This window comes from Pseudophryne corroboree, chromosome 11, assembly GCF_028390025.1.
Source record: "Pseudophryne corroboree isolate aPseCor3 chromosome 11, aPseCor3.hap2, whole genome shotgun sequence".
Lineage (NCBI taxonomy): Eukaryota > Metazoa > Chordata > Amphibia > Anura > Myobatrachidae > Pseudophryne > Pseudophryne corroboree.
Window position 1 is genome coordinate 311,471,640 of NC_086454.1, and position 23,899 is coordinate 311,495,538.

Genomic DNA, 23,899 nt, shown 5'->3' on the forward strand with positions numbered 1-23,899 from the left:
TCCTGAACCACGGCACACTAGAATATTAGCATTTTCTTCACGGCACCCCTAGGATAAAGTTATTTATTCATAATTTTGGAAAAAAATATTAAATTTAGTAAATTGTGTCTACCTGGCATCCTTAGGGTCAGTTATGGGGTGGTGTACAATTTTGCTTCTAATTGTCCACAAGTTTTATGATTGTCAGACACTAGTTTTGCCTATCACTTTGACTATTAATGATTTGATTTGATCTGGTCTACCAACCCAAGGCACCCCTGCAAGAGCCCCGTGGCACCCCAGGGTGCCTAGGCACACAGTTTGGGAACCACTGCTGTAGGAACAAAATTACCCCCAAATTCTGTGATTTTAGCTTTTTTTTGTTTTTTTCCAAAAAGCATCCAGATCCAAAACCAAAACACGAAAGGGTGGTTTTGTCAAAACCAAGCCAAAACAAAAACACGAAAAAGGAATTAGAACCAAAACACAAAACACGAAAAGTGCCAGCCGCACATCTCAACTTATAACCCTTCTATCCCACCTGTTGCTGCCAATCCAAGCACAAGCCGAGTCCAAAGTCTGACACATTGGTCTCTGCACCCTGACACAATATCAGACCAATGACTTAGCAGCTGGGTGAAATACATATTATTGATCCCACTATCTGCCACAAAGCATCACTGAGACAGCGTTAGTGAGTGACTGTACTGCGCCATTCATCCTCACTGTCAGACTGCTGGTATATAATCTCCTATTATTGTCCCGGGAAGTGATTCTTCTGCTGTGAGAGGCGCGTTCCTGTACACATGGGGTTTCTGATTAGATGCATTTTGCTGTTCTGCATCATCCAGGCAGCCCATGCTGCAGCAGGTAAGGCATACACTCCACATGTGCCCTAGGTTAAACTTATCCTTATTTTAGTGTGTAGTCATATGCAAACGCAGGGGGGTTTTCGGTTGCCCGGAAACCTCTTTCCTCTTGGCAAAGTGGCTCAAATTACAACAATAGCAATGATATATAATACGATTACTAGAGCTGCCGCCACATTATGCAGTTTAAGAGATAGAGCAGAGCTGCTGAACATGCCCAGTGGTCTCAACTTCTTTCTTCTACCAAGTTTGCTGTGTGTGGATCTGAGTCCTTAATCAGTGCACTGGACCAGAGAGTAGCTACCAGGAAGAAGAGACAGAAGTCTTATCATGAGGTGGGAGGATGTGTGCTTAGAAAGTGCAGTACTGGTTGTATTATGTTTAGTATATGTATTTATTATAGTATGTTTAACCTTTTATTTATATTATTTCAATGTTTGATACAGCCTATATAGACCATCTATAGTTTTAAATATTAATACTGTTTTCCATATAGTATCCAGTGTATAAAAAGACCAATGTTTACATTAGTGTCCATGGTTGTTATTAGGTTCTTCCACCGCTCCCCCAGACACCCGCATTTGCTCCAATGTTCCACATAGTGGGAGATTGTGGACTGCATTTGGAAACCCCCCTCTAGAAATCCTGCGTTTGCCACTCTGTGTAGTACAGAACAGGTTACAGCATGCAGTCTAATAAGCAGGGGTATAAGTGAATATTTGATCTGCGTTGCTTTCCCATTAGGGATTTGCTATGTGTTATACATCCAGCAGGAGGCAGTGTTGCTATTGTTGTTTAGAAAGTGAGTTAATGTGTGTCCAAAAGCGCCTCACAAATACAGAAGCTGACAAATACTACATACCTCCCAACATGACCCTCTCCAGGAGGGACAGAATGCTCTGCTTCTGGACTTCCCTCTTAATTTATGATTGCCATCACCTGTGCTGAAACACCTTTTTTATCCAGTAACCTGTTCAACACCGGTGATGGCAATCATACATTAAGAGAAAAGTCCAGAAGCAGAGCATTGTGTCCCTCCTGGAGAGGGCATTGTTGGGAGGTATGATACTATACCAAACCAAAGCTAAAGCAAATATTATTGTATGATGAAAACTATTTGGTGACCGTTTTCTAATAACAAATCTGAGATGGAATTTGTCCCAGCACAGATTTGGCTTCAGCGTTTAAAGGGAAAGCATCAATAACAGTTACATGTAGGGGCCTATGCAATTTATGCCACAAATATAATTTTAAATGACATTATAAAATGCATTCACACACATCTCATCCTGTAACTGCTGAGTATGCAAAATTCATATTTTCTGTAATGTACACAAATTGAGCAAGGTACGCAATTTCCGTAAGCTACGCTAAAGTAGAGATGTGCGACTTATCCTGCACAGGACTATGGTGTATTTTCTACAGTGCATCGCTGTTATTAATCTAGTACATTATCATGCATGTACTAGCAGTATTTACTATATATGTATCAAGGGGCCCAGGCCATGCACTGTCTAATAGTTAGTCAAAGCAATATGGCGGCTGGCCGCAACCCCTCTGGAGACTGGCCACACCTTAAACATGGGCCCCTGCCACTGCATTTCCCCGGTAAGCCCTTAATGCCCCAGTCTGACACTGAATTACAATATGCACTTTTGTTATGCCAGGTGGGTGCCCATTAGATCTTGCCAAAGCGTAGACTGGCAGAAGCCAACCAACAAAGGTGGACTGCTGGGCTGGAGGTAACAGGGGAATCTCACCTGTCAACTCAAGGTTCTACTTTGGGTCGTTACTGAAAGGGTCACATCTCCTGTTAAGATGGTCAGGGACCATACCAGTGATCTCACGCTGAAAGCCTCCAAGGATTTTGACACACTCTAAATCCACAGAATGCAGAAGATGGTTGATATCTTCCATAAGAATCAGTGACAATAACTCTGTTGGGCAGGGTGCTAGTAGCTGGTGAACCTCCGGAAATTTATTAATATGTCGCTCTTATCAAATGCTATACTGAGACTAAAATTCCTGCAGTCTGGCTTATAAATTGATTCCATGCCTGCCACCGGCACAAATTCTCATTCCCACCCGTCTGTACTGATGATGTTGCCTGCTATACGGCATATTTACATTTCTCACATTACACAAAATATCCCCACGAATAAGACTGAAATGACAAATTCTTACCACTTACAGGAGCAGAGGATGACGGGCCACTTGTGAACACAAAGTATGGGAGCCTACGGGGGCGTACGTTGATGGTAAAGAAGACAAATAGAACTGTCCATGGTTTTTTTGGGGTCCCCTTTGCGCAGCCGCCTGTTGGTCCATTAAGATTTCAAAAACCAGAACCTCCTAGGCCCTGGAGCTCGGTCAAAGATGCTTCCAAACATTCCGCTATGTAAGTTCCCAGTTGTTCCAATTGTCTTAGATACTGTATATCTTCAAATCTCTATTTATAAGCTTCAAGTCTAAAATGGGACTATTTTATACGTTGATGTATTTTCTCATCAGCTTCTCATCAATTTTTTCTACAAAATATTGATTTTGCATGAGCAAAGTCTGCTGTTTTTGAATTGAAAATATTATTTATTATCAGGCTTTATTTATAATGTGCTACAAATTTTGTCAGCATTGTATAGAGAAATGTATAAGACAGGGTAAATAAAGTAACAGACAAACACATATACATAATTACACAGTTAAGCATAGTAATGATGTATATTACTTGGCTGAGATAGTGGGCCTAAGGGGTAGGATGAAACAACTGGAGGGATGGCCCTGCTCGCACAAGCTTATGTTCTACAAGTGAAAGGGAAGGAGCGAGGGCATTGGGGGGATACAAGTGGTTAAGGATATGGGATGAGAGACAGGATCTGGCAGAGATCCAGTAGATTACAGAGAATAAGTTGGTTTTGAAGAATCTTTTTAACCATTGGATGTTGCGGGAGAGCCTGATAGAGTGGGAGAGGGTTCCATAGAACAGTGGCAGCAAGGAGAAGTCTTATAGGTGGAGGTGAGAGATGGTAATCAGTGGGGAGGAAAGGCTTACAGGATAATACCTGTCCAAACATACTGTATGACCTTCACACCAATCTCCTTCACAGATGTCCGCAAAGTTTACAAGAACTGCAAGGGATGAAAGATGACTTCAAGGGAAACCTTGAGATACCACCAGTATCAGAGGACTGTCTCTATCTAAATGTCTTCACTCTGGCGGATCGAGAAGAGAATTTAAAACTGCCGGTAAGTGCTCATCTGCTGTATTGTAGAGCAGGGTTTCATTTCTATCTCCTACTGGAATAATGCAGTCACCCCTACAGTACAGTGATGCTGTCTTAACAGCATCCCTGAGACAGTATCCGGTCTCTAGGTCGAGCACACTTAGGTTGACAATGTCTAGGTCAACCACCATTGGTCGACAGTAACTAGGTGGATAGGGTTTCTAGGTCAACAGGGTCTCTAGGTTGACATGTTCTAGGTCGACATGACAGAAGGTCGATGTGAGTTTTTCACGATTGTTTTAATTTTTTAAACTTTTTCATACTGTACGATCCACGTGGACCAAGCAAGCCATGCGAGGTGACACAGTGCACTAATAGGGGTTCCCAGTCACTCTACGGAGAAAACGACACCATTTCTATTTCTAAAAACTCATGTCGACCTACTGTCATGTCGACTTTGTTCATTCGATCTAGAGACCCTGTCAACCTACAAACCCTGTCGACCTACTTACTGTCGACGAACAGCGGTGGACCTAGACACTGTCGACCTAAGTTTGGTCGACCCTATGATCCACACCCCACTGTGACATGGACAATGTCATGATTATCCAGCTCCTGACTTTGTCCATGACTGTTTAATCAAGTTATGTTGTGCTTATTTGGAATATAATAATGATATTCATAGTGACCTGGGTGAGCCATAAGCATTATGTGGTCCTGTATAACGTACAGATAAATAGGTAACAACAGTGACAGGTAATAGGAAAGCCTGTGTTTGTCATTTATCTGTGGTTTGTTGTCTCATCCATGGTGTTATTGTTGTTTTCAGGTGATGGTCTTCATACACCCAGGTGGATTAATAACGGGAAGCTCCATCCAGTTTGAGGCATCTGCCCTGAGTGCCTATGAGAGTGTGGTGGTGGTGACTATCCAGTATAGGCTGGGGCTACTGGGATTCTTCAGGTACCTAATAGAAGAATCCTGCACTGTATAACCATGGATATAATATGTTCCATGCTTTCCCTGGTACTGCACAGCGTTTGTCTTTACAGTGCATACTGATTATTATAATGCAATGTTCCCTTTGGGCATAATGTGTACCTCAGTCTCAGGTATCAGACAGATCAGTTTTCTTGGGGTTTTCATTGTCCCTCTAAATGGGCACTGTAGGGTGCTGTCATGGCTGTAAAGCCTGGTGGAGGGGTGCCCAGTGATACCAGTCCATCACCATGCATTAGCACAGGAGCAGCAATTCTCTGTTTGCCCTTTAATACATCAACCTGAGTTGTTTTTTTCCCCGTTGGCCAATGTTACTTGGAAGTCCTTTAGGAAATATATGTAATCATTAGGGGGCATGGTACCCACATGTACTTCTGGGTCATTCAGGAAAAACACACAACCTACACAATGGACACTGCTGATCTCTTGCTGCCATGTAGTCTTCTTGATTCGGGATTAAGTGAAAGCCAGAATGGTCTGGACTCCGGAACGACGGACCGGACAAGCTACCTGCAGTAACCTTGGCCACTGTGGAGCTCTCTGTGCATGTCTCCCAGCACCGTTTGCTGTGTGACAGCTGTCACATACACAGGGACGGGCACAAAGAGCTCCATAGCAACAAAAGTCGCTGTAGGGAGCCGGTCCGATCCGTCGTTCCGGAGTCCAGACTGCTCCGGCTTTTACCCAATCCCCTTAGATTAAGCTTTATAAGGGTGTATAGCATCTACCATGTGGCGGTACATTTCTGCAAGCTGTTTAATGACCCTTAATAACAGCAATCTCCTACTCACCTCTCATCCATGTCTCAGTACCGGAGATGAAGCGGCACGTGGCAACTATGGACTGTTAGACCAAGTGGCAGCTCTGCAGTGGGTGCAAGAAAACATTAAGGATTTCGGAGGTGACCCCCAGTCTGTCACCATATTCGGCCAGTCTGCAGGAGGAGTCAGCGTCTCTGCTCTGGTGAGTGTTTAGGGCAGATCTATTCTCCATTCCCATTCTCTCCAACTTATGCTGCTCTTAACACTGTTGCTCACTCGCGTCTTCTTCAGACTCTCCATTCCATTGGTCTCCGTGTCTTCTTTCTGCCTCTCTGCCACCTCATCTGGATGTTTCAGCATTTACTCAAATTAAATCATGGGGGCAGCCATTTTGTGGGCTGAACCAATTTTATGCCAATTCAATTCATTACAAACTAAGCTCATTACAAATGATGATTTATGTTAAGGCATTAGAAATCTGAGCACAATAAATAAATTCTGTCTTTTATGGTTTATATTGAAATAATGACTGTTCTTTTATTTACACATTTACCCATCCTCACTCCTATTCCCAGCATAAAATATTTCAGGACAGTCACTATATAATTCTTTGGTTACCCGTTACTGGTCATTATAACCATGTAGAATTAGGTGATATATAGGAACACATAAAATATTACTCATTTAACAAAGCCTGTTTTAATCCTGTCAATATTAATTTTATCTCTAGGTATTATCGCCGTTAGCCAGTGGACTGTTCCACAGAGCCATCGCTGAGAGCGGAGTAGCACTGCTTCCTGGCCTCTACACCAATAAACCCGTAGATGTCTCTATTCAAAATGTGAGTAGTCTGTTACACAACGACGTGAATATATCATACCGGGAAATATTAGTATAAGTGTAGACACAATTGGGTTGAGAAATTCTGAACCAGGGCCTACTGTTTTGAACATTCAGATTTGATTTTTATAGGATTATTGTTTTTTCTTTTCTAATGCAGGGGTGAGGAACCTTTGGTCCTCCAACTGTTGTTGAACTACACATACCAGCATGCCCTGCTACAGTTTCAATGTCATATCTTGATAAGTGTATAACTTGCAACTTTTTGTTCATATAATCATATGTTGCAATGGTTCTATAAGTAAAAGTCTTGTGCTTTATCTTGACCTAAACCACAGCTTCTTTTAATGCCATCAGTAGTCTTGGATTGAAAAAGCAGACAGTGAAACGCGTGCAGTGTTGCCGAGGTGCTAATTACCAGGGCTCAGGTCTGATGGAGGGGCCCATTTCCTCCAACCCTCCACCCCTTACCTGGCAGCAGCAGCTGCAGCTCTTCTTCTCAGCTTCAGTGTGCCAACCCCCAAAAAGTACCTGCGGATAGTCAGGCCTCTCTACTACTCTAAACACATGTTGCATGTTACCTGCGTATGTCCTCAACCTGCCCCCTTTAATCTTACAGTGAATGCTTATGTTTTGAAATATAAATTCACATCGGGGGATATACAGCTGGAGGCAACTGATATTTACTGTATGCCAACAATAATGGACAAAAAGTGGGTGCATTGTACACGCAGTGAGTCTGAGAAATCAGCCAGCAGAAAGAACAATGGAAGCTTCACCATACTTCTCAGGGGTAGTCTTTATAGGATGATGTGTCGTATGCCAACAAACCGTAAATGTGTCGCCAATACTTATAGCTAGAGACCACGAATGTAAATAGAGACCGTTAACAACTGCAGACCGATTAAACGGCTGATGATGATGATAAGAGGAGAGACTGCAGTAGTTTAGTGACCAGCGTTCTATGGGCTACAAAACGGTTCTAGAAGAAAGATTGAAACACTTAATGAAATCTGTAATATCTGAGAAACGTTTCTCTGGAATACTATTACTGGAGAAAACTCCCTTCATCTGTAATCATATACTGTGTCAGCAGGCATTTTATACAAGTGTTACACACTGCAACAAACATTGCCAACAACAAAGCAGAAAGAGCTGGGACCTGCTAGTGAAGGCTTGGAGGGTCACCTGTTGCTGAGTATGGCGGATATTTGCTGGTGTGCCGAGTTGTACACATATGTTTGTTCATGTGTATGGGAGCCCGGGTCAGAGCTAGATTTCATGTTTATGGGAGCCTGGGTCACAGCTAGAGTTCATGTGTATGGGAGCCGGGTCATATCTAGAGTTCATGTTTATGGGAGCCTGGGTCATAGATAGAGTTCATGTGTATGGGAGCCCGGGTCATAGCTAGAGTTCATGTGTAGAGGAGCCGGGTCATATCTAGAGTTCATATTTATGGGAGCCTGGCTCATAACTAGAGTTCATGTGTATGGGAGCCTTGGTCATAGCTAGAGTTCATGTGTATGGAAGCCTGGGTCATAGCTTGAGTTCATGTGTATGGGAACCCAGGTCATATCTAGAGTTCATGTTTATGGGAGCCCGGGTCATATCTAGAGTTCATGTTTATGGGAGCCCGGGTCATAGCTAGAGTTCATGTGTATGGAAGCCTTGGTCATAGCTAGAGTTCAGGTTTATGGAAGCCTGGGTCATAGCTAGAGGTCATGTTTATGGGAGCCCGGGTCATATCTAGAGTTCATGTTTATGGGAACCTGGGTCACAGCTAGAGGTTATATTTATGGGAGCCTGGGTCATAGCTAGAGTTCAGGTTTATCGAAGCCTGGGTCATAGCTAGAGGTCATGTCTATAGGAGACCAGGTCATAGCTAGAGTTCATGTGTATAGCTAGAGGTTATGTTTATGGGAGCCTGGGTCATAGCTAGAGTTCATGTGTATGGAAGCCTGGGTCATAGCTAGAGTTCATGTGTATGGGAGCCTGGGTCATAGCTTGAGTTCATGTTTATGGGAGCCTGGGTCATAGCTAGAGGTTATGTTTATGGCAGCCTGGGTCAGTGCTAAAGTTCATGTTTATGGGAGCCCGGGCCATAGCTAGAGTTCATGTGTATGGGTGCCTTGGTCATAGCTAGAGTTCATGATTATGGAAGCCCGGGTGTTATGATTCCCGTACTCCAGACCAGATGAGATCTTATGGCAGAGGCCTGAGTACTGGAAAGATATGCTGGTTACGGGAGCAGGAAAGCCTAGTAACCCCTGGCGCCCTAACTCCGTTGTCTCGCCCGTGTTATCAGAAATCCCCTGCGAGACTATGGTTGCTTGAGCCCATGGCAGCCGCGTTCGAAGGGCGGATTATGTCTGCCCAACCCCGATGCCCCCTCAGGTCTAAATGGGAGACAAAGGGAAATCCGAGACAGGGTGATAACAAGGGGCCCTCTGACTAAGCAACCAGACCAGGGGTTACAAGCTATCTAACTTAACCAAAAGTATGTGCGGACAAACCGCCAGGGAAAAGGACAACCAAAGATCCACTGATCCGTTACTCCTATCCAGCACCGCTGGATACCAGAGTGGACTAGTGGGAGCGGAATCCTCCGCAAAAGCTCCGGAACACAATAAAACTAAATAATAAATAGTAAGCGGTCAAGCCGCAACACACGGCTACGCCGCGACTCACGAACACCACTGGATGTTAAAGGTGCTCGGTAGGACTCCAGGAAAGATGACAAATTCCGAGTACTGGATCACTGAGGACAGGAACAACCGGATGGAGCAGGACTGGAAACTCTCTGTAGCAGGCACAGCAACAGGAAGCTAACACCGGCGTCTGTGAGAAGTCCTGAGAGTGCTTTTATTTAGAACCCCTCCAATCCGGATCCAGACAGGGTAATGTTAATTATGCCGTGCAGCTGCATGCTGCACGGCCAGGATGCAATTTGACCTGATTCATTAGACCTAGCAACGGGGAACGCGGTCCGACAGTGGCGTCCCCGTTGCTATGGTCAGAGCGGCTCCGTGCGCCCGGCGTCTAGCGTTGCTAGGGAGCCGGCGGCTGTCTGCCTGCGGCGTCCCTAGTTGCTAGGCGCCGGGCCGCACTGACGGGCGGACCCTCGGCGCCTAACAGTACCCCCCCCTTGAGGAGGGGTCAAGGAACCCCTAAGGCCAGGCTTCTGAGGAAATTCTCGAAAAAACGCCCTTTTGAGCCTCGGGGCATGGAGATCCTCATCCAGGACCCAAGACCTTTCCTCTGGACCATAACCTCTCCAATGCACCAAAAAATAAAGCCGACCCCGGGACAACTTGGAATCGAGAACCTTCTCCACTAAGAACTCCTGCTGACCCTGTACGTCTATTGGTGATTTCCCCTGAGAGATCTTGCGAGGAAATTTACTGGACGAAACATAAGGTTTTAACAAGGAGCAATGGAAGGTATTTCCGATCCGTAAAGTTTTTGGTAACCGTAACCGGAAAGCCACTGGATTGACTTTTTTGATAATTTGAAATGGTCCAATAAATTTAGGACCCAATCTGGCTGAGGTTTGTCGAAGTTTAATGTTGCGAGTCGACAACCATACCCTATCTCCAACTTTGAAAGTGCACGGCCGCCGGAGCCTGTCAGAAAAATTTTTCTCCCGAAATGCAGCTTTTCTGAGAGCCAGGTGCACTTTTCTCCAAATGAGTTTGAGATGAGAGGTCAAGGTCAGTGAGGAGACAGAGGAATGTTGAAAAAAGGAATTAGCTCTAGGGTGAAAACCAAAAACTGTAAAAAATGGAGATACATTGGTGGAGGAATGACAGGCATTGTTGTAAGCAAACTCTGCTAACGGAAGAAACTCAGACCAGTCATTTTGGAGTTTGGCCGAGTACAAACGCAAATATTGTTTTAATGATTGATTGACTCGCTCAGTCTGCCCGTTGGATTGGGGATGGTAGCCAGACGTTAAAGATAATTTCATCTTCAATGAGGCACAAAAAGACTTCCAAAATTGTGCAATGAATTGTGGACCCCGATCAGAAACAATATCAGTGGGTAACCCATGGAGTCTGAAAACATGGTGGAGGAACAAGACTGCCAATCCCTGGGCAGATGGCAATCGGGGAAGAGCAATAAAATGGGCCATTTTGCTAAAACGGTCCACTACCACCCATATGACTCGGCATCCGGCTGACAGAGGGAGGTCCACCACAAAATCCATGGAAATATGAGACCATGGCCTAAGAGGAACATTCAAGGGCATAAGTTGACCGATAGGCAAGGAACGGGGAACCTTATGCTGTGCACAGACCTGACAAGAAAAAACAAACTCCTTAATGTCTTTGGAAAGACCAGGCCACCATACCGAGCGGGAAACTAATTCAAAAGTCTTAGCGATCCTTGGATGCCCGGCAACTTTGCTATCGTGAAACTCTGTCAAAACCGTTGCTCTCAAAAACTCGGGGACATAAAGACGACCAGCAGGAGTATTACCAGGAGCTTGATGTTGAAGCTGCTTCAACTGGGTAAATAAATCTTGTGTGAGGCCTGCCCGAATGACTGAAGACGGAAGTATGGGAGTAACAGGACTGTTGTCTTGAACTGGAAGAAAACTGCGTGATAGGGCATCTGCCTTGGTATTCTTGGAACCTGGCCTGAAGGTAATAATGAACTTGAAACGAGTAAAAAATAAAGCCCAACGAGCTTGCCGGGCATTAAGCCGTTTGGCTGATTCAATGTATTGAAGATTTTTGTGATCAGTCAAAACTGAAATGGTATGAGTGGCTCCTTCAAGCCAATGCCTCCACTCCTCAAAAGCCCATTTAATAGCCAGTAATTCCCGGTTACCAACATCGTAGTTGGATTCAGCAGATGAGAATTTCCTGGACATGAAGGCACAAGGATGTAATTCTAGGGAATCCGGATCCTTCTGAGACAGGATAGCCCCTACTCCAACCTCCGAGGCATCGACCTCAACAATGAAAGGCAATTCTGGGTTGGGATGTCTGAGGACAGGGGCTGAGACAAAGGCTTGTTTCAAGGCCTGAAAAGATAACTCCGCATCACGTGACCAGTTGGTAGGATCTGCTCCCTTCTTAGTCAGTGCCACAATGGGAGCAACTAGGTCAGAGAAAGAGTGAATAAATCTTCTATAGTAATTTGCAAACCCTAAAAAGCGCTGAATTGCTTTTAAATTGGTGGGTTGCGCCCAACTAAGGATGGCTTGGAGCTTCTTTGGTTCCATACAGAATCCCCGAGGGGAAATAATGTACCCTAAAAAGGATACCTCCGTGACATGAAATTCACACTTCTCCAGCTTGGCATATAGGTGATTTTCACGTAATTTTTTTAGAACCTGACGCACCTGGGTAACATGTTGTTCTATAGAGTCAGAATATATCAAAATATCGTCTAAGTAGACTACAACGAATTTTCCAAGAAATTCACGGAGCACATCGTTAATGAGATTCTGGAAAACTGCCGGAGCGTTGGACAGGCCGAAAGGCATAACCAGATACTCATAGTGGCCTGACTGAGTACTGAATGCCGTTTTCCACTCATCCCCTGACTTGATTCTGATGAGGTTATATGCTCCTCTCAGGTCAATCTTAGAAAAAATCACCGCCGAACGTAGCTGATCAAAGAGGACAGAAATCAGCGGCAAAGGGTAAGTATTCTTTACAGAGATTTTATTCAAGGCTCTAAAGTCGATTCAAGGTCTGAGTGATCCATCCTTCTTCTCCACGAAGAAGAAGCCTGCACTTAAAGGGGATTTAGATGGCCTGATAAATCCTTTCCCTAGGCTTTCTTTAACATACTCATTCATGGCCACAGTTTCAGGTCCGGACAATGCATATAACCTTCCCTTAGGCAAAGTGGCACCAGGAATTAACTCAATAGAACAATCATAAGGCCTATGGGGAGGCAGAATATCCGCATTGCCCTTGGAAAATACATCAACAAAATCCTGGTATACCACAGGAATGGGTGCGGGAATGACAGCAGCAATTCTGATGGGAAGCGTAATACATTCCTTATTACAGATGGTACCCCATTGTAAGATCTCCCCCAACTGCCAATCAATGATGGGATTATGAAAGGCCAGCCAAGGGTGACCCAGAACCACAGGAACTGCTGGGCAATGGGTAAGGAAAAACTCAATCTTTTCAGAATGCAGAGCTCCTACCGAAAGTAGAACAGAAGGTGTACAGAGAGAAATAACCCCATTGGACAAGGGACTCCCATCTAAACCATGCATGGTGATACACCTACCCAAGGCTAACTGAGGAATACCTAAGGCCTTGGCCCATGTTAAATCCATAAAGTTCCCTGCAGCTCCACTGTCCACAAAAGCCGAGACCGAAGAACAGAGGCTGCCAAAGGAAACTTTAGCTGGAACCAACAGTGAATTATTTGAGGAGATAAGCTGTAGACCAAAGTGAACCCCCTCACAACTCACTTGGTCGAGGCGTTTCCCGACTTGTTCGGACAACTACGGGCAAAATGTCCCTTACCCCCACAGTATAAACAAAGACCAGAATTTTGCCTTCTGGTTCTTTCTTCTGGAGACAGTTTGGAGAGGCCTATCTGCATGGGCTCCTCTATGTCCACAGGAATGGAAAAAACACAAGGAGTAGACCCGACAGATGCTCCTTTTTCAGCCCTCCGCTCTCTGAGACGACGATCAATCTTAATAGAGAGCTCCATGAGTTTATCGAGAGTCTCAGGAGCGGGATACTGAAGGAGACTGTCTTTTATAGACTCGGATAAGCCGAGGCGAAACTGACTGCGCAAGGCTGGGTCATTCCATCCACAGTCGTTCGACCAACGGCGAAACTCTGTACAATAAATCTCTGCGGGATTCCTACCCTGTCTGAGAGCACGCAACTGACTCTCGGCGGATGCCTCTCTATCAGGGTCGTCATACAAAAGCCCTAAGGACCCCAGAAAGGCGTCTACAGACAATAAAGCTGGATCGTCTGTCTTTAAACCAAAAGCCCAGGTCTGAGGATCCCCCTGTAGCAGAGAAATAATAATTCCTACCCGCTGAGATTCCGTACCTGAGGATACTGGTCTTAAACGAAAATACAGTTTACAAGACTCTTTAAAATTAAAAAACTGCTTTCTATCCCCAGAAAAACGGTCAGGCAGATGCATTTTTGGTTCAGGAATGACCCTCGGGGAAGTCCGTAACAGATCTTCCTGTGACCTCACCCGAAGGGACAGATCCTGAACCATCTGAGTAAGCTCTTGGATCTGGCTAACTAAAAGCTGGCCAGGATTTGGCCCAACACCGGTGGGATTCATGAAACTGACAAAATCTCCCAACTGAATAAGGGAAAAAATTAACTCCTGTTAATTTTAAATTTTAGTCTGGCCGGTGTTAATGTTATGATTCCCGTACTCCAGACCAGATGAGATCTTATGGCAGAGGTCTGAGTACTGGAAAGATATGCTGGTTACGGGAGCAGGAAAGCCTAGTAACCCCTGGCGCCCTAACTCCGTTGTCTCGCCCGTGTTATCAGAAATCCCCTGCGAGACTATGGTTGCTTGAGCCCATGGCAGCCGCGTTCGAAGGGCGGATTATGTCTGCCCAACCCCGATGCCCCCTCAGGTCTAAATGGGAGACAAAGGGAAATCCGAGACAGGGTGATAACAAGGGGCCCTCTGACTAAGCAACCAGACCAGGGGTTACAAGCTATCTAACTTAACCAAAAGTATGTGCGGACAAACCGCCAGGGAAAAGGACAACCAAAGATCCACTGATCCGTTACTCCTATCCAGCACCGCTGGATACCAGAGTGGACTAGTGGGAGCGGAATCCTCCGCAAAAGCTCCGGAACACAATAAAACTAAATAATAAATAGTAAGCGGTCAAGCCGCAACACACGGCTACGCCGCGACTCACGAACACCACTGGATGTTAAAGGTGCTCGGTAGGACTCCAGGAAAGATGACAAATTCCGAGTACTGGATCACTGAGGACAGGAACAACCGGATGGAGCAGGACTGGAAACTCTCTGTAACAGGCACAGCAACAGGAAGCTAACACCGGCGTCTGTGAGAAGTCCTGAGAGTGCTTTTATTTAGAACCCCTCCAATCCGGATCCAGACAGGGTAATGTTAATTATGCCGTGCAGCTGCATGCTGCACGGCCAGGATGCAATTTGACCTGATTCATTAGACCTAGTAACGGGGAACGCGGTCCGACAGTGGCGTCCCCGTTGCTATGGTCAGAGCGGCTCCGTGCGCCCGGCGTCTAGCGTTGCTAGGGAGCCGGCGGCTGTCTGCCTGCGGCGTCCCTAGTTGCTAGGCGCCGGGCCGCACTGACGGGCGGACCCTCGGCGCCTAACACCGGGTCATAGCTACAGTTCATGTTTATCTGAGCCCAGGTCATAGCTAAAGTTCATATTTATGGAAGCCCGGGTCAGAGCTAGAGTTCATGTTTATGGGAGCTCGGGTCAGAGCTAGAGTTCATGTTAATGGGAGCTTGAGTCAGAGCTAGAGTTAATGTTTATGGGAGCCTTGGTCATAGCTAGAGTTCATGTTTATGGAAGCCTGGGCCATAGCTAGAGTCCATATTTATGGGAGCCCGAGTCATAGCTAGAGTTCATGTGTATGGAAGCCTGGGTCATAGCTAGAGTTTATCTTTATGGGAGCCTGGGTCAGAGCTAGAGTTCATGTTTATAGGAACCTGGGTCATAGCTAGTGTTCATGTGTATGGGAGCCTGGGTCATAGCTAGAGCTCATGTGTATGGGAGCCCGGGTCATAGCTATAGTTCATGTGCATGGGAGCCCGGGTCAGAGCTAGAGTTCATGTGTATGGGAGCCTGGGTCATAGCTAGATTTCATGTTTATGAGGGCATGGGCCATAGCTAACATTCATGTTTGTGGGAGCCCGGGTCATAGCTATAGTTCATGTGTATGGGAGCCCGGGTCAGGGCTAGAGTTCATGTTTATGGGAGCCCAGGTGATAGCTATAGTTCATGTGTATGGGAGCCTGGGTCATAGCTTGAGTTCATGTTTATGGTAGCCTGGGTCATAGCTAGAGGTTATGTTTATGGCAGCCTGGGTCAGTGCTAGAGTTCATGTTTATGGGAGCTCGGGCCATAGCTAGAGTTCATGTGTATGGGTGCCTTGGTCATAGCTAGAGTTCATGATTATGGAAGCCCGGGTTAGAGCTGCAGTTCATGTTTATGGGAGCCCGGGTCGGAGCTAGAGTTCATGTGTATGGAAGCCCGGGTCATAGCTCGTGTTCATGTTTATGGTAGCCCAGGTCATAGTTAGAGTTCATATTTATGGGAGCCTGGGTCATAGCTAAACTTCATGTGTATGGGAGACAGGGTCAGAGCAAGAGTTCATGTTTATGGGAGCCCGGGTCATAGCGAGAGTTTATGCTTATGGGAGCCCGGTTCATAGCTAGAGTTCATGTTTATCTGAGCCCATGTCATAGCTAAAGTTCATATTTATGGAAGCCCGGGTCAGAGCTAGAGTTCATGTTTATGGGAGCTCGGGTCAGAGCTAGAGTTCATGTTTATGGGAGCTTGGGTCAGAGCTAGAGTTCATGTTAATGGGAGCTTGAGTCAGAGCTAGAGTTAATGTTATTAGGTTCCTGGGTCATAGCTAGAATTCATGTTTATGGGAGCCCAGGTCATAGCTAGAGTTCATGTGTATGGGAGCCTAGGCCATAGCTAGAGGTCATGTTCATGGAAGCCCAGGTCAGAGCTAGAGTTTGTTTATGGGAGCCTGGGCCATAGCTAGCATTCATGATTGTGTGAGCTCGGGTCATAGCTATAGTTCATGTGTTTGGGAGCCCTGGTCAGGGCTAGAGGTCATGTTTATGGGAGCCTATGTCATAGCTAGAGTTCATGTGTATGGGAGCCTGGGCCATAGCTTGACATCATGTTTATGGGAGCCTGGGTTATAGCTAGAGGTTAGGTTTATGGGAGCCTGGGTTATAGCTAGAGTTCATGTGTATGGGAGCCTGGGCGATAGCTAGAGTTCATGTTTTTGGGAGCCTGGGTCAGTGCAAGAATTCATGTTTATGGGAGCCCGTGCCACAGCTAGAGTTCATGTGTATGGGTGCCTTGGTCATAGCTAGAGTTAATGTTTATGGGAGCCCGGGTCAGAGCTGCAGTTCATGTTTATGGGAGCCCGGGTCGGAGCTAGAGTTCATGTGTATGGGAGCCCGGGTCATAGCTCGTGTTCATGTTTATGGTAGCCCAGGTCATAGCTAGAGTTCATGTTTATGGGAGCCTAGGTCATAGCTAGACTTCATGTGTATGGGAGACAGGGTCAGAGCTAGAGTTCATGTTTATGGGAGCCCGGGTCATAGCTAGAGTTCATGTGTATGGGTGCCTTGGTCATAGCTAGAGTTAATGTTTATGGGAGCCCGGGTCAGAGCTGCAGTTCATGTTTATGGGAGCCCGGGTCGGAGCTAGAGTTCATGTGTATGGGAGCCCGGGTCATAGCTCATGTTCATGTTTATGGTAGCCCGGGTCATAGCTCGTGTTCATGTTTATGGTAGCCCAGGTCATAGCTAGAGTTCATGTTTTTGGGAGCCTGGGTCAGTGCAAGAATTCATGTTTATGGGAGCCCGTGCCACAGCTAGAGTTCATGTGTATGGGTGCCTTGGTCATAGCTAGAGTTAATGTTTATGGGAGCCCGGGTCAGAGCTGCAGTTCATGTTTATGGGAGCCCGGGTCGAAGCTAGAGTTCATGTGTATGGGAGCCCGGGTCATAGCTCATGTTTATGGTAGCCCGGGTCATTGCTCGTGTTCATGTTTATGGTAGCCCAGGTCATAGCTAGAGTTCATGTTTATGGGAGCCTAGGTCATAGCTAGACTTCATGTGTATGGGAGACAGGGTCAGAGCTAGAGTTCATGTTTATGGGAGCCCGGGTCATAGCGAGAGTTTATGTTTATGGGAGCCCGGGTCATAGCTAGAGTTCATGTTTATCTGAGCTCAGGTCATAGCTCGAGTTCATGTTTATGGAAGCCCGGGTCAGAACTAGAGTTCAAGTTTATGGGAGCTTAGGTCAGAGCTAGAGTTCATGTTTATGTGAGCCTTGGTCATAGCTAGAGTTCATGTTATTGGGTTCCTGGGGCATAGCTAGAATTCATGTTTATGGGAGCCCAGGTCATAGCTAGCGTTCATGTGTATGGCAGCCTAGGCCATAGCTAGAGTTCATGTTTATGGAAGCCCGGGTCATAGCTAGAGTTCATGTGTATGGAAGCCTTGGCCATAGCTAGAATTCATGTGTATGGGAGCTCGGGTCAGAGCTAGAGTTCAAGTGTATGGGATCCTGGGTCATAGCTAGAGTTCAGGTTTATAGGATCCCAGGTCATAGCTAGAGTTCATGTTTATGGGAGCCCAGGCCATAGCTAGAGTTCATGTGTATGGGAGCATGGGCCATAGCTAGAATTCATGTTTATGGAAGCACGGGTCAGAGCAAGAGTTCATGTTTATGGGAGCCTGGGCCATAGCTAGCATTCATGTGTATGGGAGCCCGGGTCAGGGCTAGAGTTCATGTTTATGGGAGCCTAGGTCATAGTTAGAGTTCATGTGTATGGAAGCCTGGGTCGGGTTAGAGTTCATGTTTATGGGAGCCTAGGTCATAGTTAGAGTTCATGTGTATGGGAGCCTGGGTCATAGCTTGAGATCATGTTTATGGGAGCCAGGGTCATAGCTAGAGGTTAGGTTTATGGGAGCCTGGGTCATAGCTAGAGTTCATGTTTATGGATGCCTTGGTCATAGCTAGAGTTCATGTTTATGGAAGCCTGGGTCAGAGCTACAGTTCATGTTTATGGGAGCCCAGGTCAGAGCTAGAATTCATGTGTATGGGAGCCTGGGTCATAGCTCGAGTTCATGTTTATGGTAGCCCAGGTCATAGCTAGAGTTCATGTGTATGGAAGCCTTGGCCATAGCTAGAATTCATGTGTATGGGAGCCCGGGTCAGAGCTAGCATTCATGTGTATGGGAGCCCGGGTCAGGGCTAGAGTTCATGTTTATGGGAGCCTAGGTCATAGTTAGAGTTCATGTGTATGGGAGCCTGGGTCAGGGTTAGAGTTCATGTTTATGGGAGCCTAGGTCATAGTTAGAGTTCATGTGTATGGGAGCCTTGGTCATAGCTTGAGATCATGTTTATGGGAGCCAGGGTCATAGCTAGAGGTTAGGTTTATGGGAGCCTGGGTCATAGCTAGAGTTCATGTTTATGGGTGCCTTGGTCATAGCTAGAGTTCATGTTTATGGAAGCCTGGGTCAGAGCTACAGTTCATGTTTATGGGAGCCCAGGTCAGAGCTAGAATTCATGTGTATGGGAGCCTGGGTCATAGCTCGAGTTCATGTTTATGGTAGCCCAGGTCATAGCTAGAGTTCATGTGTATGGAAGCCTTGGCCATAGCTAGCATTCATGTGTATGGGAACTCGGGTCAGAGCTAGAGTTCATGTTTATGGGATCCTGGGTCATAGCTAGAGTTCAGGTTTATAGGAGCCCAGGTCATAGCTAGAATTCATGTTTATGGGAGCCCTGGTCATAGCTAGAGTTCATGTTTATGGGAGCCCAGGTCATAGCTAGAGTTCATGTGTATGGGAGCATGGGCCATAGCTAGAATTCAAGTTTATAGAAGCGTGGGTCAGAGCAAGAGTTCATGTTTATGAGAGCCTGGGCCATAGCTAGCATTCATGTTTATGAGAGCCTGGGCCATAGCTAGCATTCATGTTTGTGGGAGCCCGGGTCATAGCTATAGTTCATGTGTATGGGAGCCTGGATCAGGGCTAGAGTTCGTGTTTATGGGAGCCTGTGTCATAGCTAAAGCTCATGTGCAGAGGAGCCTGGCTCATAGCTTGAAATCATGTTTATGGGAGCCTGGGTCATAGCTAGAGGTTAGGCTTATGGGAGCCTGGGTCATAGCTAGATTTCATGTTTATGGGAGTCTGAGTCATACCTAGAGTTCATGTTTATGGGAGCCCTGGTCATAGCTAAAGCTCATGTGCAGAGGAGCCTGGCTCATAGCTTGAAATCATGTTTATGGGAGCCTGGGTCATAGCTAGAGGTTAGGCTTATGGAGCCTGGGTCATAGCTAGATTTCATGTTTATGGGAGTCCGAGTCATAGCTAGAGTTCATGTTTATGGGAGCCCTGGTCATAGCTAAAGCTCATGTTTATGGGATCCCAAGTCAGAGCTAGAGTTCATGTCTATGGGAGCCTTGGTCATAGCTAGAGTTCATGTGTATGGGAGCCTGGGTAAGAGCTAGAGTTCGTGTTTATGGGAGCCTGTGTCATAGCTATAGCTCATGGGGGTCATTCCGAGTTGTTCGCTCGTTATTTTTTTCTCGCAACGGAGCGATTAGTCGCTAATGCGCATGCGCAATGTCCGCAGTGCGACTGCGCCAAGTAAATTTGCTATGCAGTTAGGTATTTTACTCACGGCATTACGAGGTTTTTTCTTCGTTCTGGTGATCGTAATGTGATTGACAGGAAGTGGGTGTTTCTGGGCAAAAACTGGACGTTTTATGGGTGTGTGCGAAAAAACGCTACCGTTTCTGGGAAAAACGCGGGAGTGGCTGGAGAAACGGAGGAGTGTCTGGGCGAACGCTGGGTGTGTTTGTGACGTCAAACCAGGAACGACAAGCACTGAACTGATCGCAGATGCCGAGTAAGTGTGGAGCTACTCAGAAACTGCTAAGAAGTGTCTATTTGCAATTTTGCTAATCTTTCGTTCGCAATTTTGATAAGCTAAGATTCACTCCCAGTAGGCGGCGGCTTAGCGTGTGCAAAGCTGCTAAAAGCAGCTTGCGAGCGAACAACTCGGAATGACCCCATATGTGCAGAGGAGCCTGGCTCATAGCTTGAAATCATGTTTATGGGAACCTGGGTCATAGCTAGAGTTCAGTTTTATAAGAGCCTGGTTCAATGCTAGAGTTCATGTTTATGGGAGTCCGAGTCATAGCCAGAGTTCATGTTTATGCGGGCCTGGATCATAGCTAGAGTTCATGTTTATGGGAGCCCAGATGGTAGCTAGAGTTCATGTGTATGGGAGCCTGGGACATAGCTAGTGTTCATGTATATGGGAGCCCGGGTCATAGCTAGAATTCATGTTTATGGGAGTCTGGTTCAGAGCTAGAGTTCATGTTTATGGAAGCCCGGGTCATAGCTAGAGTTCATGTTCATGGGTTCCTGGGTCATAGCTAGAGTTCATGTTTATGGGAGCCTGGGTCATAGCTAGAGTTCATGTGTATGGGAGCCCGGGTCAGATCTACAGTTCATGTGTATGGGAGCCCGGGTCAGAGCTACAGTTCATGTGTATGGGAGCCCGGGTCATAGCTAGAGTTCATGTGTATGGGAGTCCGGGTCATAACTAGAATTCATGTGTATGGGATCCCGGGTCATAGCTAGAGTTCATGTGGATAAGAACCCAGGTCATAGTTAAAGTTCATGTGTATGGGAGCCTGCGTCAGTGTTAGAGTTCATGTGTAGAGGAGCCTGGGTCATAGCTAGAGTTTATGCGTAAGGGATCCCGGGTCATAGCTAGAGTTCATCTGTATGGAAGCCCGGTTCAGATCAAGAGTTCATATTTATGGAGCATGGGTCATAGCTAGAGTTCATGTGTATGGGAGCCCGAGTCATAGCTAGAGTTCATGTTTATGGGAGCCTTGGTCATAGCTAGAGTTCATGTGTATGGAAGCCTGGGTCATAGCTAGAGTTCATGTGTATGGGAGCATGGGCCATAGCTAGAATTCAAGTTTATAGAAGCATGGGTCAGAGCAAGAGTTCATGTTTATGGGAGCCTGGGCCATAGCTAGCATTCATGTGTATGAGAGCCTGGGCCATAGCTAGCATTCATGTTTGTGGGAGCCCGGGTCATAGCTATAGTTCATGTGTATGGGAGCCTGGGTCAGGGCTAGAGTTCGTGTTTATGGGAGCCTGTGTCATAGCTAAAGCTCATGTGCAGAGGAGCCTGGCTCATAGCTTGAAATCATGTTTATGGGAGCCTGGGTCATAGCTAGAGGTTAGGCTTATGGGAGCCTGGGTCATAGCTAGATTTCATGTTTATGGGAGTCCGAGTCATAGCTAGAGTTCATGTTTATGGGAGCCCTGGTCATAGCTAAAGCTCATGTTTATGGGATCCCAAGTCAGAGCTAGAGTTCATGTCTATGGGAGCCTTGGTCATAGCTAGAGTTCATGTGTATGGGAGCCTGGGTAAGAGCTAGAGTTCTTGTTTATGGGAGCCTGTGTCATAGCTAAAGCTCATGGGGGTCATTCCGAGTTGTTCGCTCGTTATTTTTTTCTCGCAACGGAGCGATTAGTCGCTAATGCGCATGCGCAATGTCCGCAGTGCGACTGCGCCAAGTAAATTTGCTATGCAGTTAGGTATTTTACTCACGGCATTACGAGGTTTTTTCTTCGTTCTGGTGATCGTAATGTGATTGACAGGAAGTGGGTGTTTCTGGGCGGAAACTGGACGTTTTATGGGTGTGTGCGAAAAAACGCTACCGTTTCTGGGAAAAACGCGGGAGTGGCTGGAGAAACGGAGGAGTGTCTGGGCGAACGCTGGGTGTTTTTGTGACGTCAAACCAGGAACGACAAGCACTGAACTGATCGCAGATGCCGAGTAAGTGTGGAGCTACTCAGAAACTGCTAAGAAGTGTCTATTCGCAATTTTGCTAATCTTTCGTTCGCAATTTTGATAAGCTAAGATTCACTCCCAGTAGGCGGCGGCTTAGCGTGTGCAAAGCTGCTAAAAGCAGCTTGCGAGCGAACAACTCGGAATGACCCCCCATGTGCAGAGGAGCCTGGCTCATAGCTTGAAATCATGTTTATGGGAACCTGGGTCATAGCTAGAGTTCAGTTTTATAAGAGCCTGGTTCAATGCTAGAGTTCATGTTTATGGAAGCCCAGATGGTAGCTAGAGTTCATGTGTATGGGAGCCTGGGACATAGCTAGTGTTCATGTATATGGGAGCCCGTGTCATAGCTAGAATTCATGTTTATGGGAGTCTGGTTCAGAGCTAGAGTTCATGTTTATGGAAGCCCGGGTCATAGCTAGAGTTCATGTTCATGGGTTCCTGGGTCATAGCTAGAGTTCATGTTTATGGGAGCCTGGGTCATAGCTAGAGTTCATGTGTATGGGAGTCCGGGTCAGATCTACAGTTCATGTGTATGGGAGCCCGGGTCAGAGCTACAGTTCATGTGTATGGGAGCCCGGGTCATAGCTAGAGTTCATGTGTATGGGAGTCCGGGTCATAACTAGAATTCATGTGTATGGGATCCCGGGTCATAGCTAGAGTTCATGTGGATAAGAACCCAGGTCATAGTTAAAGTTCATGTGTATGGGAGCCTGCGTCAGTGTTAGAGTTCATGTGTAGAGGAGCCTGGGTCATAGCTAGAGTTTATGCGTAAGGGATCCCGGGTCATAGCTAGAGTTCATCTGTATGGAAGCCCGGTTCAGAGCTAGAGTTCATATTTATGGAGCATGGGTCATAGCTAGAGTTCATGTGTATGGGAGCCCGAGTCATAGCTAGAGTTCATGTTTATGGGAGCCTTGGTCATAGCTAGAGTTCATGTGTATGGAAGCCTGGGTCATAGCTAGAGTTCATGTGTATGAGAGCCCAGGTCATAGCTAGAGTTCATGTTTATGGGAGCCTGGGTAATAGATAGATTTCATGTGTATGGGAGCCGGGGTCAGTGCTACAGTTCATGTGTATGGGAGCCCGTGTCGGTGCTACAGTTCATGTGTATGGGAGCCGGTTCATAGCCAGAGTTCAAGTTAATAGGAGCCTGGGTCATAGCTAGATTTCATGTTTATGGGAGCCCGGGTCATAGCTAGAGTTCATGTTTATGGGAGCCCGGGTCAGTGTTCGAGTTCATGTGTAGAGGAGCCCAGGTCATAGCTAGAGTTTATGTGTAAGGTATCCTGGGTCATAGCTAGAGTTCATCTGTATGGGAGCCTGATCCAGAGCTAGAGTTCATTTTTATGAGAGCCTGGGTCATAGCTAGAGTTCATGTTTATGGGTTCCTGGGTCTTAGCTAGAGTTCATGTTTATGGAAGACTGGGTCATAGCTAGAGCTCATGTGTATGGGAGCCCGGGTCAGAGCTACAGTTCATGTGTATGGGAGCCCAGGTCAGTGCTACATATGTATAGAAAATATAAGAACAGTGCCCAATGGTGCGCAGTGGCAGCTAATCAGTGCAGTATCTTCATAGGGGCTATTCCAATCCCCCAAAAACTCGTGATGCAAAAAAA

General features: G+C 46.3%; 1 protein-coding gene across 2 annotated transcripts in view; it reads left to right on the forward strand.

Annotated features, from left to right (window-relative positions):
- Positions 1 to 595: 595 nt before the first annotated feature.
- Positions 596 to 23,899, forward strand: part of LOC134969575 (carboxylesterase 5A-like) — a 66,498-nt gene continuing 43,194 nt past the window's right edge. Inside the window, exons 1-6 of one of the 2 annotated variants that reach the window (XM_063945620.1) lie at positions 596 to 849; positions 3,042 to 3,246; positions 3,953 to 4,091; positions 4,899 to 5,032; positions 5,878 to 6,031; positions 6,560 to 6,670. In XM_063945620.1, the coding sequence (XP_063801690.1) occupies positions 786 to 849; positions 3,042 to 3,246; positions 3,953 to 4,091; positions 4,899 to 5,032; positions 5,878 to 6,031; positions 6,560 to 6,670 (807 nt within the window). In that variant the 5' untranslated portion in view covers positions 596 to 785. The remainder of the gene's footprint in view (positions 850 to 3,041; positions 3,247 to 3,952; positions 4,092 to 4,898; positions 5,033 to 5,877; positions 6,032 to 6,559; positions 6,671 to 23,899) is intronic. The other variant, XM_063945619.1, reaches the window with a different exon arrangement.